General features: G+C 54.5%; 1 protein-coding gene across 1 annotated transcript in view; it reads right to left on the bottom strand.

The window, feature by feature from the left end:
* Positions 1–5909: 5909 nt before the first annotated feature.
* COL16A1 (collagen type XVI alpha 1 chain) overlaps positions 5910–15010 on the bottom strand; it is a 48615-nt gene continuing 39514 nt past the window's right edge. Inside the window, exons 62-72 of the mRNA XM_036257185.1 lie at positions 14702–14755; positions 14187–14240; positions 11950–12000; positions 11532–11621; positions 10168–10203; positions 9542–9586; positions 8458–8646; positions 8062–8128; positions 7138–7314; positions 6882–6959; positions 5910–6178 (exon numbers count right to left, since the gene is read on the bottom strand). Coding sequence (XP_036113078.1) covers positions 5976–6178; positions 6882–6959; positions 7138–7314; positions 8062–8128; positions 8458–8646; positions 9542–9586; positions 10168–10203; positions 11532–11621; positions 11950–12000; positions 14187–14240; positions 14702–14755 — 1044 coding nt within the window. The 3' untranslated portion in view covers positions 5910–5975. The remainder of the gene's footprint in view (positions 6179–6881; positions 6960–7137; positions 7315–8061; positions 8129–8457; positions 8647–9541; positions 9587–10167; positions 10204–11531; positions 11622–11949; positions 12001–14186; positions 14241–14701; positions 14756–15010) is intronic.

Here is a 15010-nt window from a genome sequence, read left to right as displayed (position 1 = left end):
GCTTCTCTTCATCTTCACCAATAACACAAGCCCCATTCTCTTCATTCTGGCACTCCAAGCCCTTCACAGTTTGGCCCAACCTCACCTTTCCTATCTTATGTCTTATAGCCCCCATCTTTCTCCCACTCTTGTGTTATGTTCAGTTTCACCATTTAGCACTCTTGCTTGGAGTAGGAATGTTCATTTTACCGCTTTCTAGCTGTGTGACTTGGGCAAGTTATTTAACCTCTCTGAGTCTCAGTCTCCTCAGCTTCCAGAAACAAATAGGTAGAGATTTGAAAAATGAGCTTATCTGTTTTTGTCCAGACTTATGCTCAAACCACTCCTCTCACGGGACCAGCATCCCTCCCATTGCCAGCACTTCAGAGCTCAGTTGCAGCCCACCTAACCCTCTCATACTCCCCCAGCTCCAGAGTTAGCCACTCTCTTGCTTGCCTCCCTTTGTACTTGGTACTGTCACTATGCTCTGTTCCAGCCTGCCTTGTATGAGTTCCCTTTGATATTTTCCCCAAAACCCATTCTTCTCCCTCATCTGAGAAAATACACCCCTTCTCTCAGGTCAAAAATCCTAGGAGCATTCTTGTGTGGCTTTTGTTTCTCCACACACTGCCCCACCTCCATTTGCTTGAGTCCAGAAATAGACCCACATCTGCTCTTTTCTCCCTGTTTGCACCATCAGCCTAGTCCAAAACACCATCATCTGCGGCCTGGACCATTACAATAGCCTCCTGACCAAGTCCCTGCCTTCACTCTTTCCTCCACACCCCATTCTTCATAGAGCAGCCTGAGTGATGGTCTTAAATGTAAATCAGATAATGTTATTCCTGGGATTAATCTCCTCCAGAGGCTTCCCATAACTCTTATGATTTAAACACATCCTTATGGCCCTGGCTGGTTTGGCTCAGCAGTTAGAGTGTCGGCCTGCGGACCAAAGAGTCACGGATTTGATTCCGGTCAAGGGCACATACCTCAGTTGCAGCAAGGTCCTCAGCCCTGGTCGTGTGGGAGGCGACCAGTCAATGTCTCGCTCTCACATTGATGTTTCTCTTTCTCTCCCCCCCCCCTTTCCTCCCTCTCTCCCTCCGTATCTGAAGATAAATGGAAAAATACCCTAGGGTGAAGATTTAAAAATAAGTAAAAGAAAAAGCACATCCTTATGACCTTCATGGCCTTCTATGACCAAGACCCTGCCTGCATCTCCAGCCTCACTTCCTGCAGCTGCTGTCCTGAGTTCACGCCAACCATGCTGGCCTGGTCTCCCCCACCGGGACGTACCAAGATCATTCCCACCTTTGGACTTTTAGATTAGCTCTTCTCCCTGTCTGGAATGCTCTTCCTTTGGCTCCTCACTGGCTGGTTCCCCCTTGTCATCCGTGTCTCAGTTCACATATCACCTCCTTGGGGGGACATTCCTTGACACCACATCTAAAGTAGCATTGCCTGTCCCTCCATTCTTGTCATCTATCATAGCATTATGTCTCACTTTTTCATAATACTTGTCACTATTCGAATTGTCCTCTTTAAAGTTAATGTGTATATGCCCTGGCCAGTTTGGCTCAGCAGTTGGAGCGTCAGCCTGTGGACCAGAGTCCCGGGTTCAGTTCCCCCTAGTGGCACAATAAATAAATAAATAAATAAATAAATAAACAAATAAATAAATAAATAAATAAAGAAGTTTATGTGTATATTGTAGGATTGTCCTTTTCTTAGTCACTCCCCTATCCCCAGTGCCTTGAACAATACCTGGTATGAAGTCAATAAATGTTAGTAGCAGTTGTGGTTGTTATTCTGTATTGAACGCTTACTAGGATCAGACATTGTGCTGAATACAATGAGTTGTTTCATTTTCACCACAATCCTTTGGGAAGATACTGTTACCCATTTATAATGAGGAGCTGAGGCCCAGAGAGGCTGACTTCTCTACTACCAAAAAGATAAGTGGAGAAGTTGGGTCCACAATCTTTTAACTACTCAGTACTTGGTATTTAGTAGGTCTTGTAAACCACCACCCCTCCCCAATTTAAAAAAAAAAAAAAAGGGTGGAATTGAATTGCAACATCTCAGAGAGGAAGAAGTCTTGCCGGCAGAGAGAAGAGTGACACCAAATGGGGGTAATGTGCCACGCAGTCATTTTATTCCACAGACACATTCACCTACTGAGTTCCCACCACTCGCCGAGCTCTGTGTAGGTGCTGAGAATTACAGTCCTATGAGAATTTCATGCCCCATCTCCTTCTGCCCAGCAAAGCGCTCAGAGGAGAATGGTCTGGTCTGTTGGCTATCTGTGCTATTTGGGGGCAAAGGCATCCAAGTCATCACTTGGGCTGTCAGAAACCGGCCAAAGCCAGGTCCAGGCTGTGCCTCTGAGGGACTGCAGCAGGCCCAGGTGTGTTTACTTTGGAGCGGGCTGGATAAAAGGGAGACCAGGATCTTCCAAAGGCTAAAAAACAACCAACTTATTTCCAAAACCTTAACTACCTGAAGCAGAGAGAGGTGGGTGGGGAGGTTCCTGTTATTGTTTCTGCTCTAGCCAAAGAAGAACACTTGGATTCCAGCCCTTTGTAGAGCACAGAGTGCTTTCCTGAGTTCGTGGAAGCCCTGTGGTTGACTCACTAGAGGTGAGGCAGAGCTTGGTACTGGAAGGCTCATCCGCTGGAAAATATCTCCTCCCCTAGAGACACATCATTTCCACAGGCATCCTGGCTCAGCACCAAGCCCCAGGATTGCTTACTGAGAAGGAAAACTGACACTCACCTAATTACTATGGAATTAATTCTCTTTGAGTCCAACCAGAGCCCGTTCAAAATTAAAATTCCACTTGGATGCTGTGGATCAGAGGGTGATTTGCAGCCTTCCAAAGAATCTACAGAAAAATTAGAAAAATGAGAACAGCAGACATGGCAATTTGGCCACACTCCCCTTCCATTATGGAATCATATGGGACGTGCATTGATATGTCCTATTGCCATAAAGTATTCAGGACAACAACAGAAAGATCTAGTCTGGTAAGAGGTTAACAGCCCACGAGTAAAGAGTCGAAATAGATTCTGTTGAAGTCTGGTGAGAGGAACATATTATGACGAAAAGGAAGAGTTAAATTCCAGAAGGCATCACATTTTGAGATTTTCCTCTGCAGAATACAGATGCAGCGGCCTTTCTTCCTCTTGCAGAGCAGAGGGCTTCTCAACCCGTCCTTCACGCTGCCGTCAGTGGACTCCACATTAGGCAAAGCTGGCACCACACACCCTCGCAGAAACCCTTGCTTCCCACCGTCTCCCTGCTCACGTTCACGTGCCAGCCACACACTGCGCCCTGCCTCTCACCACTCCGCGCGCTGTGCTCCATCATCTCTGGACCTTGGCACGTGCCGTTCCCTCCGCCTACATCGATCTCTGTCTAGACAGTCAGGTCCCTCAGCTCTGTGCTCCCCTAGTGCCTGGTACTGCCCCATCATCCCACTCGATTGTAATTGCTTGTTTAACGGCTCTCCCCATAGACACTGCAGGGGCAGGGACCATATCTGTCTAGTTTGCCTCTGAATCCCCAGACAGTTCCTGGCACCAAATAGAAAGAGGAAATGGACTCATCAGGTTAGACTTTGCCAGTCTGAATGATCTGTGTGTTGCCTTAAAAGCCTGGAAGACCATTAAGAAATGAAGACAGACGACTAACGGTGGGAATGGGAGAAAGCTGCCTAGAAGGAGTGGAATGCGTACGCCCCTCTTCCTTTCTCTACAGCTCTCCCACTTCCCGAACTTGTGAGCAAAATTCATGGACTGTTTTTTTGCTGATCACAGTCACAGAAGAGACTGTAAATTCAGCTTCCCATCTGGTTCTTCATGGTCCAAGAAAATATAGCCATTTCAAACTCCAGGGAGATGAGCACTCCAATCATGAAAGCTTAAGCCTGGCCTGTCACAGAATCTCCTAAGGAGTGTTGTGAATTTGACTCAAGAACAAAAGTGAAGAAAGCATCACTTTTCCTGTAAGGATCGATGCCCGGGTGGCCTTCAAAGGGGATGAGCTTGATGTGTTCTCATGGCAACGTTCCCTTCTGGCCTTCAAAGCCAACCTGCCCCATTCAACAGCTGGTCCTTGCTTCTCTTTCTACTGGCGCCAGCATGTGCCTTGTCAACAGTTAGCACTTCACTGAACGGGCTGAGAGAGGGAAGCTGGCCTTCCAGTGGGAGCTCTTTAACATCTGTCCTCATCCACTGTCCAAAACTGGCCGCGACTTCAAGGCAAAGGTGATATGTTTGCTTTTGAACGTCTTAGGTTAGAACCAGGGTTAACAGAATCACTGGTGAGCGATGAAATAAGAACTGACACCTCCTCTACCTCAAAACATCACGTGAGACCCTCCGGCGTGCTCAGGGGTCAGCCCGATTTCATTCCTCTGGCCATGGTACTCCTCTACTCCTGGCAGGAAAAAATGGGGCAAAGGTTCATAGGTGGGTCTCCTGGTTTTGGAGTCCTGCTGGAGAAGGGAATTTTCAGAAGGGAAATACCAGCTCTGGAGAGATTTGACAGCCAGTTTGAAGGCTTCGGCAGTTTGGATAAGCATCTGGACCCAGGGTACATTTCTGAGCGTGCGCTGGGATCCCTCTGAAGTTTATCTAACTCGGGTGAACTTTGCAGAAAGCTGGGGCCAGCAAAAAGACTTTCTTTGGAAATCCCTCTGGATGTGTGGTTGCTTTCTCACAGGGTCGCCTGTCCAGGAAAAGGGGTCTAAAAAGTAGAGTGTGCCTGGCCGGTGTGACTCAGTGGATTGAGCATCATCTCATGGACTGAGAGGTCCCGGTTCCATTTCTAGTCAGGGCACACGCCCGGGTTGTGAGCTTGATGCCCTGTAGGGGGCGTGCAGGAGGCAGCCAATCGATGTTTCTCACATTGATGTTTCTCTCTCTCTCTCCCTTCCTCTCTTTCTAAAAATTCAACTAAAAAAAGAACATTGATCAAATAAATAAAAAGTAGAGAAAGAGAAGCTTGAGACGGAATGTTTCTATAATATTCAACTTGCTCCACTCCCCCCCCCCCAGCCTTTTTACATATGGAGACGGGAAATAGATCACCAGACTCCCAGCAGACTTTGAGGACCAGATCTGATCATGGCTTGCCCGTGACACCTTTGTACTGATGCAACCTGCTTCTGAAGGCCTAGGCCAAGATGTCTGGGAAAGCACCACACAGGTTAGCTTAACAAAGAATAACAAAAGATGCCATTTGCAGTCCAGGAGGACTGGTGGCAGGCGGTTCCATCTCATTTCCCAGAAAAGCAGTCCCTGGCTGCCTCGGCCAGGGCTGGAGCCAGTCTTCCCTCCTGTTCCACAGGCGTTCTAATCACAGGATTACTGGAGCAGCAAGCAGAGGTAGTGCTTAGAGGTGCTGCCAGGCTGAGGAGCACACTTCAGCATTGGGTGGCATTTCCCAAGGTGCAACCTGGATCAGCTCTGGGTCACACACAAGAAATGAGCAGGGTGGGTGGGGTGCCAAAGGCTGTTGTCTTTAGGAAAGCACGTAGGGAGGGCCTCTGTGAGCTGCAGGCTGGGCTCCTGGCTCTCTCTGGGAGGGGGAGGCTGGGCAATGCCCCTTCTGTGACTCTGAGAAGTGTGCTGGGACGGACAGGACACAAGTCCAGAGGACCTAAGGACAGTTCAGAATCAGCTGGAGAGAGCTGAGTTGGGGACCCCGCGTACGGCAGCACCCCACAACTCCACTGGTTGACCCCAGATGATGAGGGAAATGCCCCTTTTGACCCTGGGACCAAGCGACAGAGGAGGATGACAGGGGGATCAGCTGCAGCACCAGAGAAACCCCACTGGAAGTGGGACTACGAATAGTTTTATTTTTTATTTATTGATAAAAAAATATTAATACCAATTAAAACATCAAAACATTCACAACTCATCACAGAGACTTAGACGTTTTAGCCATTTGTTCCCAATGGAGTCCTTCATCTAACGGAGATGGTGATTTCAGCCAAAAGGCCCCTTCATGTTTTTCATGGGTGGGTACTGCTGCTCCATTGGCATGGCCCCAAAGCAGTCAGAGGGGTTGCAGTGGCCAGTCTTGCCCGGCTGGCCCATGGGGCCCGGGGGGCCAGGGATGCCAGGGATGCCTTGTTGGCCCATTGGTCCAGTTGCACCCATCTTGCCGTACCCTGGAGGACCCTGAGGACCTAGGGAGGGAAGAGTCAGAAAAGGAAAGTCAGGAGGTCCAGACTACAAGAAAAGAAAAAATCATCGTTATAGTAAAAATAAAAAACCTTACATTTGATGAATACTTCTCAGATAATAATATGTTCTCATGAGATCTGATCAGACCCTTCCATTAATTTAACGACAATACTACTGGCTCGTTTTATTGAGAGCGTCCGTGTGTCGGGCACAAGGCTGGGTGCTTTCTACGCATCGATTACTGAGTCTCCACAACAGTCCGTGAGAGAGGAACCATCATGTCATCTTGCAGATGAGGACACAGGCTCAGAGAGGCTGCACACGCGGTAAGTGATGAGCCGGGCCTCGGAGCCAGGGCATGAGGCTTTGGTCCTTCTCTCTGAGGCTCTCCAACCTGGCTTCAGAGACCTTGTCAAGGCCATGCAGCCAGTGAGATGCCAAGCGGGACTTGAACTCGCATTCCCTAGCCCCCCGACATCTGACTATTCCACCGTGTCATGCTAGCCCAGTGTAGGACTCGAGGGCACCGGGCCTTCCACATCCCCCGCCCCGACACTGCCCGGGCAGTGTTTCGCACGTTACTGTAAATGTTGGTGGAGAGGCCCATCGTTATCCGAGCTTCCACACGCTGCGAGAGCGAAGGGGCATGAAGAAAGGAGAGCTCGGCTGTCTAGGTGCGTGGTCTTCAGTGCTGGCTTTCCTTACCTGGGGGGCCGGGGAGACCATTTTCTCCTGCGATGCCAACACCTGTGTCCCCCTTTTCACCCTTGGTACCAGGCAATCCTGGGACAAAAGAAAGAAAATAAGAAGTCCTATCCCCGAGCAGAAAAATGACACACCAAGTTGGATTATTAGGAATACAAACATAGGCGCAAATATATTCACAACAGACCTCACACAGTGCTCGTGTGTGCCCCCCAAGAACTGTGTGTGCACTTCGGGGACCAGAGGGCAGCTCTACCTCTCATCCCTGGCAGGCCCTGCCGTCCTTCTCTGCCGATCTGACCAGGGAGCCCAGGTGCTCCCGGAGAGCCTGGCTGGCCAGGAGCACCGTCCTTCCCTGGTGGCCCTGGTCGTCCTGGCGCTGCCGCCACCTCCATGGGGAACTGAATCCTGGAGGTGTAGTAAGACATCCTCTCTGCAAGAAAGGACAGGGACAGGTTGTAGGGCACCCCAGGGACTCAGAATGACCGCAGATGCCGCAGGCAGGCCGTCAGCATTGAGTCCAAAGCTGCTTTTCTTCAGAGGGAGGTCGGAGCGAGGAACACGGGGTCGATCTAAGTGGTCTCCCGGGCCCTGGCCTCCACGCTGCCTTCCACCGTGCTCTCCTGCTGAAGCACGAAGACCTAATGACAGCTTCTCTTTTCTCCTGAACTTCCATTAGCTCACCACCGGCTTCAGATGAAAGTCCTGACTCCTTACTTGGCATTAGGGTCTGCTCCCCACTCTCAATGTCCAGCCCCCTGAGGACAGGGTCCATGTCTCCCCAGTCCCTAGCATATCAATGCAGGACGAGCAAATGAACAGGGAGAGAAAAAGCTGAAAATGAAACCACACCAGCCATCTTACAGTCGCCCCACTATTCAGAGCTCACTTCATGCAGACTCGTTTGATGTCAGTGTCCTTGTCTGTCTCCTTTGCTCCAGTGGGGGCTTGGGGAGGGCAGGAGGGAATCATTTTATCTCTGAACGGAGCAGGCGACAAGGAATGTCTGAAGCCTTATTGAACACAGGCCTGTAAGTGGGGGCTGGGGAAGGGGGTGGGGGTAGGATATTGAGCTTTCAGGAAAAGGAGGCCAGGGCCGGGCGGAGAAGTCGCTTGGAAGGGCCAGTGGCACCCACTGCCACCCAGCAGCACCCACTGCCACCCAGCAGCTGCCAATTACCATCGAACATTTTCATGATCTCTTGTCTGATGAATCTCTTGATTTCGTCGTAATTCACCATGTCTCCCTGAGGAACGAGAAGAAAGCGTGCCTCAGCTACACTTCCAGCCTGGTGCTCTCCCCTGGGAACGGACTTGGTGGAAATAAAGGATGGGGGAGGGGGGAGCAAAGGTCCCAGAAGCCACCCACAGATACTCAATCCTAACCCCTGAAATGGTCCAAGACAGTTTGCACATCAGTGCATTTTTCTGGGGAGAGGGTCCCCAGCCTGCCACCCTCCCACACACAGTTAACAGCCACTCATGTGGGAGTCCTGTTGAATGTCAGCAGGAGGTTCTAAAATGGCCCAGGCTCCACCCTGCATGCCCGTGTCCGTGGCTGCCCGCCTCCCCTTACCATGGAGCCAGGCACCCCGGGCAATCCAGGGCTCCCTGCAGGCCCCGGAGATCCAGGGTGGCCTCTCTCTCCTGCAGGACCCGGCGGCCCAACAGGCCCCATGGAGCCGCTTTTGCCCGGCCCACCAGGCATGCCGGATCTTCCCTTCTCTCCCGCCTGGCCCTTCTGTCCCGATGGTCCTGGATCACCCTACAAGGACAGGAGGTCACAGGCCAGCACTGCCAAGTCCTACCAAGTCCACCTCATGATGTCTCCGCATCTGCCCCTCTCCAGTCCCCCAGCATCTCCTCCCGGACTGTGGCCACAGCATCCTGACAGGTTACCCACTTCGCTGCCCCCAGGACTGTCCTGCTGGAAGACAGTTCTCATAGCGTTACTTCCTGCTTAGAAATTCTGGCAGCTCCCACCTACCCTCTGAAGAAAAGCCCAATCCCTGGCCGGGCACGCGGGGCCATTCACGACAGGGTCCTGAGCACACCTTCTTCAGCCTCGCCTCCCTGCCCTCCAGGCCTCAGAGTTACCATTCCCTGACTTGGACACACTGTCAAGTCCTCCTGCCCGAATGCCCTTCGCCTCCTCTCTCCCCAGTGCGCTCCACCTGCCCAGGTGAAACGTTCCTGTTTTCCTGTGCAGCCTCCCGGACCCCCAAGCTGCATTGGGTGCTCTCTCTCTCTCTCTCTCTCTCTCTCTCTCTCTCTCTGATCCCACAGTGCTGTGTCTGATTTTCAGTTAAACCTGCCATGCTCCAGTGTGAGTGAGACTGGACTAAGTGAGCACCTATTTTTCAGGGGCCTCTGTTTACCCACGGCAAGGACAGAGGGCCCGAAATGGAAGCAAGATCAAGCAGATGCAGAATGAATGAATGAATCAATCAAAGAGTGAGTGAACTTGAAGTTTCCATTCTCCCAACCATAGCTAACGACCCCGGAGCAGCCCCAGGTCGGAAGTTTTCAGAGATGAGTTTGCTCCCAGTCCTGCCCACTGGCCTTCCTGTCTCTCCCCTCCATGGCTACGGTCAGAGCTGGGGGCCAGGCTTAACCACCTCCTGAGCTTCTCCTCTCAAACCCAGACTGAGTCCACTCACCTTTGGACCAGGGGGTCCATAGAGTCCCTGTTTTCCAGGGGGCCCCTAGAGGAAAGCAGAAGTCAGGGACCAGTCTGTGCGGCATCCCCACGCCACCCGGGGGGCACGTGCGTGAAAGGACAACCTTCCACAGCCTCCGGCCCCAGCGCTGTGACTGGGCTCTGGGTGAGAGACGATGACAGACTCCCTGTCACTAGAGGGGCTGACAGCCGGAAAGGAGACCAATGTCCCCCAGAGCACGGCCCTAGTTGGTTACGTCGGCTGGGCCCCTTGTTCCAGATAAACGGGAGAAGTCAGAACGAAAGGGCTTCTCTGTGGCACAGTGGAGGGCCTGGCAGGAACTGGGGCCTAGGAAATGTTTGCTTGGAGTTTATCATCATTATTGTCTCTTTTTGACCAGGTACATGGTTTTAAAAAAACAGTGAAAAACAAGTCTTGCTCTCATCCTTATCCCCTAGTCCCCAACTACTGTCCCCAGTGCCACAGGGGTACCAGCTTCCTACATATCTGTCCAGAGACAGTCTGCAGAGAGAGCGGTTGCTGAATGAACAAAGAGGGGTCGGGCTAAGGCGAGGGGCCAGCAGCAGCATCCCCACAGGAACAGGACACGCCCAGCCCAACAGTACCTCTTTGCCAGTTGCACCGTCAGCACCAGGCTCACCCTGGGGAGTAAGAGCAAGAGAGATGTGATGAGCACCGACCCCGCGTGATGTCACCCACTGGGCGTGCCCAGCCCCCATCCACCAGGTCCTGCTCCTCCCCGTCCCCCTCGGATACTCTGGGCACAGGCGTGGAAACTCACACCTCCACCCACACCCCTGCCTAGTCCAGGAGCCCCGCGCTGACAGCTCCAGGCTGCCCCCTGACTGAGCCCTAGAAAGAAGAGCCGGCTGCACCCCCCCGTTCTTTACTTGAGAACACGGCAGCTTGCACACTCTCCGGCTCTGAGTATATGCTAACTGCTAGCTGAATGAAGGTGTGGACCAGAGATCTGGTCAGGAGGACAGGAGAGCTGCCTCCTGGGCCCTGCCCGCTTCTGGCGGATGCTGGGGACGAGGAATCCATGCTCACAGGGCAACCTGGCAGATCCACCCAGGGATCCAGGAGGCTCCTGAGCACGCAGGCAGGGAAGACAGAGGGCCGGAGGGACCTGCCTGCCCAGGATCCCTCGGGACTTGGCCCTCTTGGCACACCTCTGCTGGAGTCACACACCCCATTCCAGGCCACCAGCTCCAGCGTCACTGCTGCTGCCCCCAGAACAAAGTCTGCTTTGGGGGAAAGCACCCTGACCTGGGGGCTGGGAGACCTGGGTTCCTGCCTCAGCTCCACCCACCAGCTTCTCGTCCCTGCGACTGACGATCAGTTCTACCTGATGAGGTTCCTGTCTGGAACCTCGGGAAGTCGGGTACTGCGAGTGACCGAGGACACCCGTTCTTCCACTCGCTAGCTGTGTGACTCTGGACAACCTACCTAACCTCGCCGACCTGTGGTTTCCTCATCAAATGGGGACAGTCAAACCTACTGAACAGGGTGTGGTACAGATTCAATGACAAGTCAAACCTACTGCACAGGGCTTGGTAGATTCACTGACAAAATGCCAAGCACTCAGCTCACCACTCAGCACACCGCCCGTGTTTCTGAGGTGCTGAGGAGGCTTCGGGAACAGCTCTGTGCTCCTGGTTCCTGGCACTTACAAGTTTTCTGTGGTTACCAACCAGCTGCCCCAGAGAGGGGCAGGGAGGATCAGGCCAAGCACCCCCTGCCTGGCACCCAGTCGAGGGATCTCTGCAGGCGGTGCTGGGTCGTGGGCAGAGGCAGCGGCCAGGTGTGCAGTGGGCAGTGTGCTGGCTGCTGGGCGTGTCCCTTCTTCCAAATCTGATGTGACCCTCAGGCACAAGCTCCACACTGCCATCCTCCTTCCCCGAGACCCCAGCCGTGCCACTGACCAAGGCTTCCCCGGGGGGCCGTGCTTTGAGAGGTGGGGTCTTACGGGGGGACCGGGATGTCCAGGTGGGCCAGGCTCGCCTGGAAGGCCTGAAAGGCCCCTTTCTCCGGTGGCTCCCCGGTCTCCCTTCGGGCCCTAGAGAAAAGGGAGGAGGCGGTAAGAGAGGAGGGGGAGGGGGAGGGAATTGCACGTGGCCAGAGGCAGATGCCGAGCACCAGGGACCATGGCCGCAGGCCCCACAGGGGCAGCTGGTGCTTCCTGAACTGGACACAGGGCCCTGGGACGGGCTCCAGCCCCCTCCAGGGGCCTTCGCTTCCACCACGTGCTGGTTGGGAGATCTCTGGAGGCAGGGAGGCTGACCGGGAAAGGAGTGGGGTGGGGCCACACTGTTCCCCATCCCCCAGCTCCCTCTGAAAGGGACCAACCTCCTGGGAGGGCGGAGTGAGGGGAGCCTGTCACTCACCACTGCAGAAATCCCAGTGGGGCCTGGCTGGCCTGGGGGCCCTGGTGGTCCCTAAGGAGAGACAAAGGCAGTGGGTTGGAAAGAGTCTCCAGTAACGAGGCCCCCGGGAGGTGGGGAGACCGACAGCAGGTACAAGCCCTGGACTCTGTCCTAAACCCTCCTCCTTCTTCCTTTGGGGTCTCGTACTTGAGCCTTCGCCAGAAGATGTGTGCCTGAGGGTGAGGCCCTGAGCTCACGAGACCCTCATGCCTGCGACACACGAGTGGGCGTCTGGGGCTGTGCTGACAGGATGGTCTGGGACCCAGAACCAAGTGCAGACGGCAAAGGCCGGAGGGAGTCACCTATGCGGGCCTGGGTGTCTTCTGAGCCCCCACCCTCCATCTGAATCTTTTTTTCTTTATTGATTTTTTAGAGATAAAGGAATGGAAAGGAAGAGAGAGATAGAAACATCGATGAGAGAGAACATCAACTGGCCGCCTTCTGCATGCCCCCCCACCGGGGATCAGGCCCACAACCTGGGCACGTGCCCTGACTGGGAATCGAGCCTGTGACCTCTTGGTGCATGGGTCAGTGCTCAGCCACTGAGCCACACCCTCCTTCTGTAGGTGGGAGGAGCAGAGAGCAGGAGCTGGGCCTCTGCACCAAGCCCAGGCCTCCCTGGTCTCCAGCCTCCTCGAGACTCAAACACCAAGGACTGATCCCGCTCTGGCTGGGCGGGCCCTTGACCAAATGCCCTCCCCCACCTCTGCACACCTTCAGCAGAGGCACAGTCCCAGCGTCACCTCCCTGACCAGAGCTTCCTGGGGCTCCCAGGGCACACAAGCCTCTCCGAACACTTCCCCCCACACTCCCGGACCCCAATTCTACAGGCATGGTCTCTGTTCTACTCGTCCGAACTCTCAGGAATGCCCGGCACCAGGCCCGGGGGCTGGACTGGATGGGCAGAGCTGGGAAGAGGAGCCCTGTACCCCTCTTGTCCCCAGCCCCCGAATGAGTCTTCAGTAGGGACACAATTCAGAGTGTGTGACTCCTTTCATCTGTAACATGAGTGGGGACTGAGCTAGACCTTGGGTCCGCAATCGAGGGCTCTGGACCCCGACTGAGATCTATAAAAACAGTGATGAAGGCCTGAGAGTCCCATTTGGCGATCATGAACTATGTTTAACATTTCCCAAAGCCTGTAACAGCACAGCCAGCCACAGTAGGCTGCAGTAACTAACGTGCCAGTGTGTCTGTTATCCGCCTCCCTCTGTAGCCCCGCCAGCGTGGCGCCCTCACACTGATCAAAGGCGCCATTGGCAGTCATCTGTGTTACTGATGAGTCAAGTAGACGGAAAATCCATTACTACTTAATAAATATTCTCTCCAAGTCGCCCTATCTCGGTAAATACGCCACCCACTTACCCAGCTACCCAACCCAGGAGGCACCCTTGACTGCTGTCTTTCCCTGCCTGCCACCCCACGCAGGTCATGAGCAAGTCCTCGGCCTGCAAACACACCCCAGGTCTGTGCATTGCTGCTGTGCTCCACCACCACCGTCCACCCACAGCTGAAAAGCCCCCCAGTGACGTCTCCGCTTCAAAGAGAACCTCCCGTCCCCCACCCCAAGCCCATGCCTCCCAGGTCCTCCACCGGCTGCACCCTGTCCCCTCCAAACTCAGCTGTCCTGTTCCCACTCACAACCCACCTGAACTCCACCCCAGCCACTCTGACCTTGGGCTCCTCAAGCTCCCCACTGCCTCAGGCTCTGCATCACCTGCTCCCACTCCCTGCCCCACCGCCAACCTAGACGCTCTTCCCCCAAACTGCTAGACAACTGGCTTCTTGTCAAAGATCCCTCTAAAGTCACCTCCCCGTCCCTCCCTGACAATCAGCACTTCCGCATTAATCCATTAGTTGTGTCTGCACGGAAGTCGGAAGTCGGGACCAGGGGACCTTGTCTACTCACGACCTTAGTCCAGCGCCTGGAAGTGCCTGGCGTGAAGCAGGTGCTCAATAATTATTTGTTGAATAACTGAATGATCTTTGTTTGATAAGTAAATTCGAATGTCCCCAGAAAATAACAAAATGGCAAGAAGCCCGGGCTCCCCTGGACTGGGGGAGCCCAAAGCCCCTGCACTCTCCTCGGCGGGGGCGGCTGTGGCCGGTTCCTTCAGCTCATGCCCAGCTCTCCCACCACCACCCGGCTCCAACAGAACCCGAACTCTCAGAGACAGAGACAAAAACAGTTAACTCACAATGTGGCCAGGGGGGCCGGGTCTTCCCTGGGGTCCCATGGCACCAGGCTCCCCCTGGAGGAGCCAGAAAGAAGAAGAAACGGCACAGACACAGAATTACCGGGGCTGTTAGGCGGGAGAGGGCTGAGCAGAGCAGGTGGAACAGCAGTGGCCCAAGGAGCCGGCTGAGCCCTGGCCTCCAGGCCTAAGCCCCAGGGCCGAGGCACCAGCCCTGCCCCTGAGTACTGCTGGGGAGAGAAAGCAGAGCCCCCAGCCGGAGGAAGTCCAAGTTCTGCCTCTTTAGGCAGGTGACCCAACAGCCCACAGAAAGGGGAACCAGTCACAACCCTTAAGAGCAGGGAGAAAGGCAAGATGTGCAGTGCTGGGCACACCGCTCCCCCCCCCCCCCCCCCCCCCCCCGGGAAGGCCGAGGAGAGAAGGCAGCCGCTTTGCTGGGGAGCGAGAAGAAGCGGCTGCATCGGGACCAGCAGGGCCAGGGGCTGCCTAGAGGGAGCACGCAGGCCCCAGCCCCGTACCTCAGCTCCGGGCCGGCCACTGCTGCCCGGGGGACCTGGCTTTCCGCAGTCACCCTGAAAGAGAGAGAGGAGCTCACTGGACCACCACTTGGCTCTACACCAGAGGGATCCATCCATATGCCCAGCTCTGGCCCGAAGCCCTCTGACACCCTCAGGCTGGGAGGTGTAGAAGCCCTGACCCAGTCGGCCAGGCACCAGTGGCCTCAGGAGGCTTGGATGCTGGGATGGCGTCTCGGCCAAGGATCAGGTCCACTCGGGCTGGGATGCCTGGGGTCAAGCTTTGAGAAGAGCCAAGAAAACCTGCTCGGA

Source organism: Molossus molossus, unplaced genomic scaffold (assembly GCF_014108415.1).
Source record: "Molossus molossus isolate mMolMol1 unplaced genomic scaffold, mMolMol1.p scaffold_m16_p_12, whole genome shotgun sequence".
NCBI classification, from domain to species: domain Eukaryota; kingdom Metazoa; phylum Chordata; class Mammalia; order Chiroptera; family Molossidae; genus Molossus; species Molossus molossus.
The sequence above is the reverse complement of the archived record's forward strand: the minus strand, read 5'-3'. Positions and strand labels throughout refer to the sequence as shown.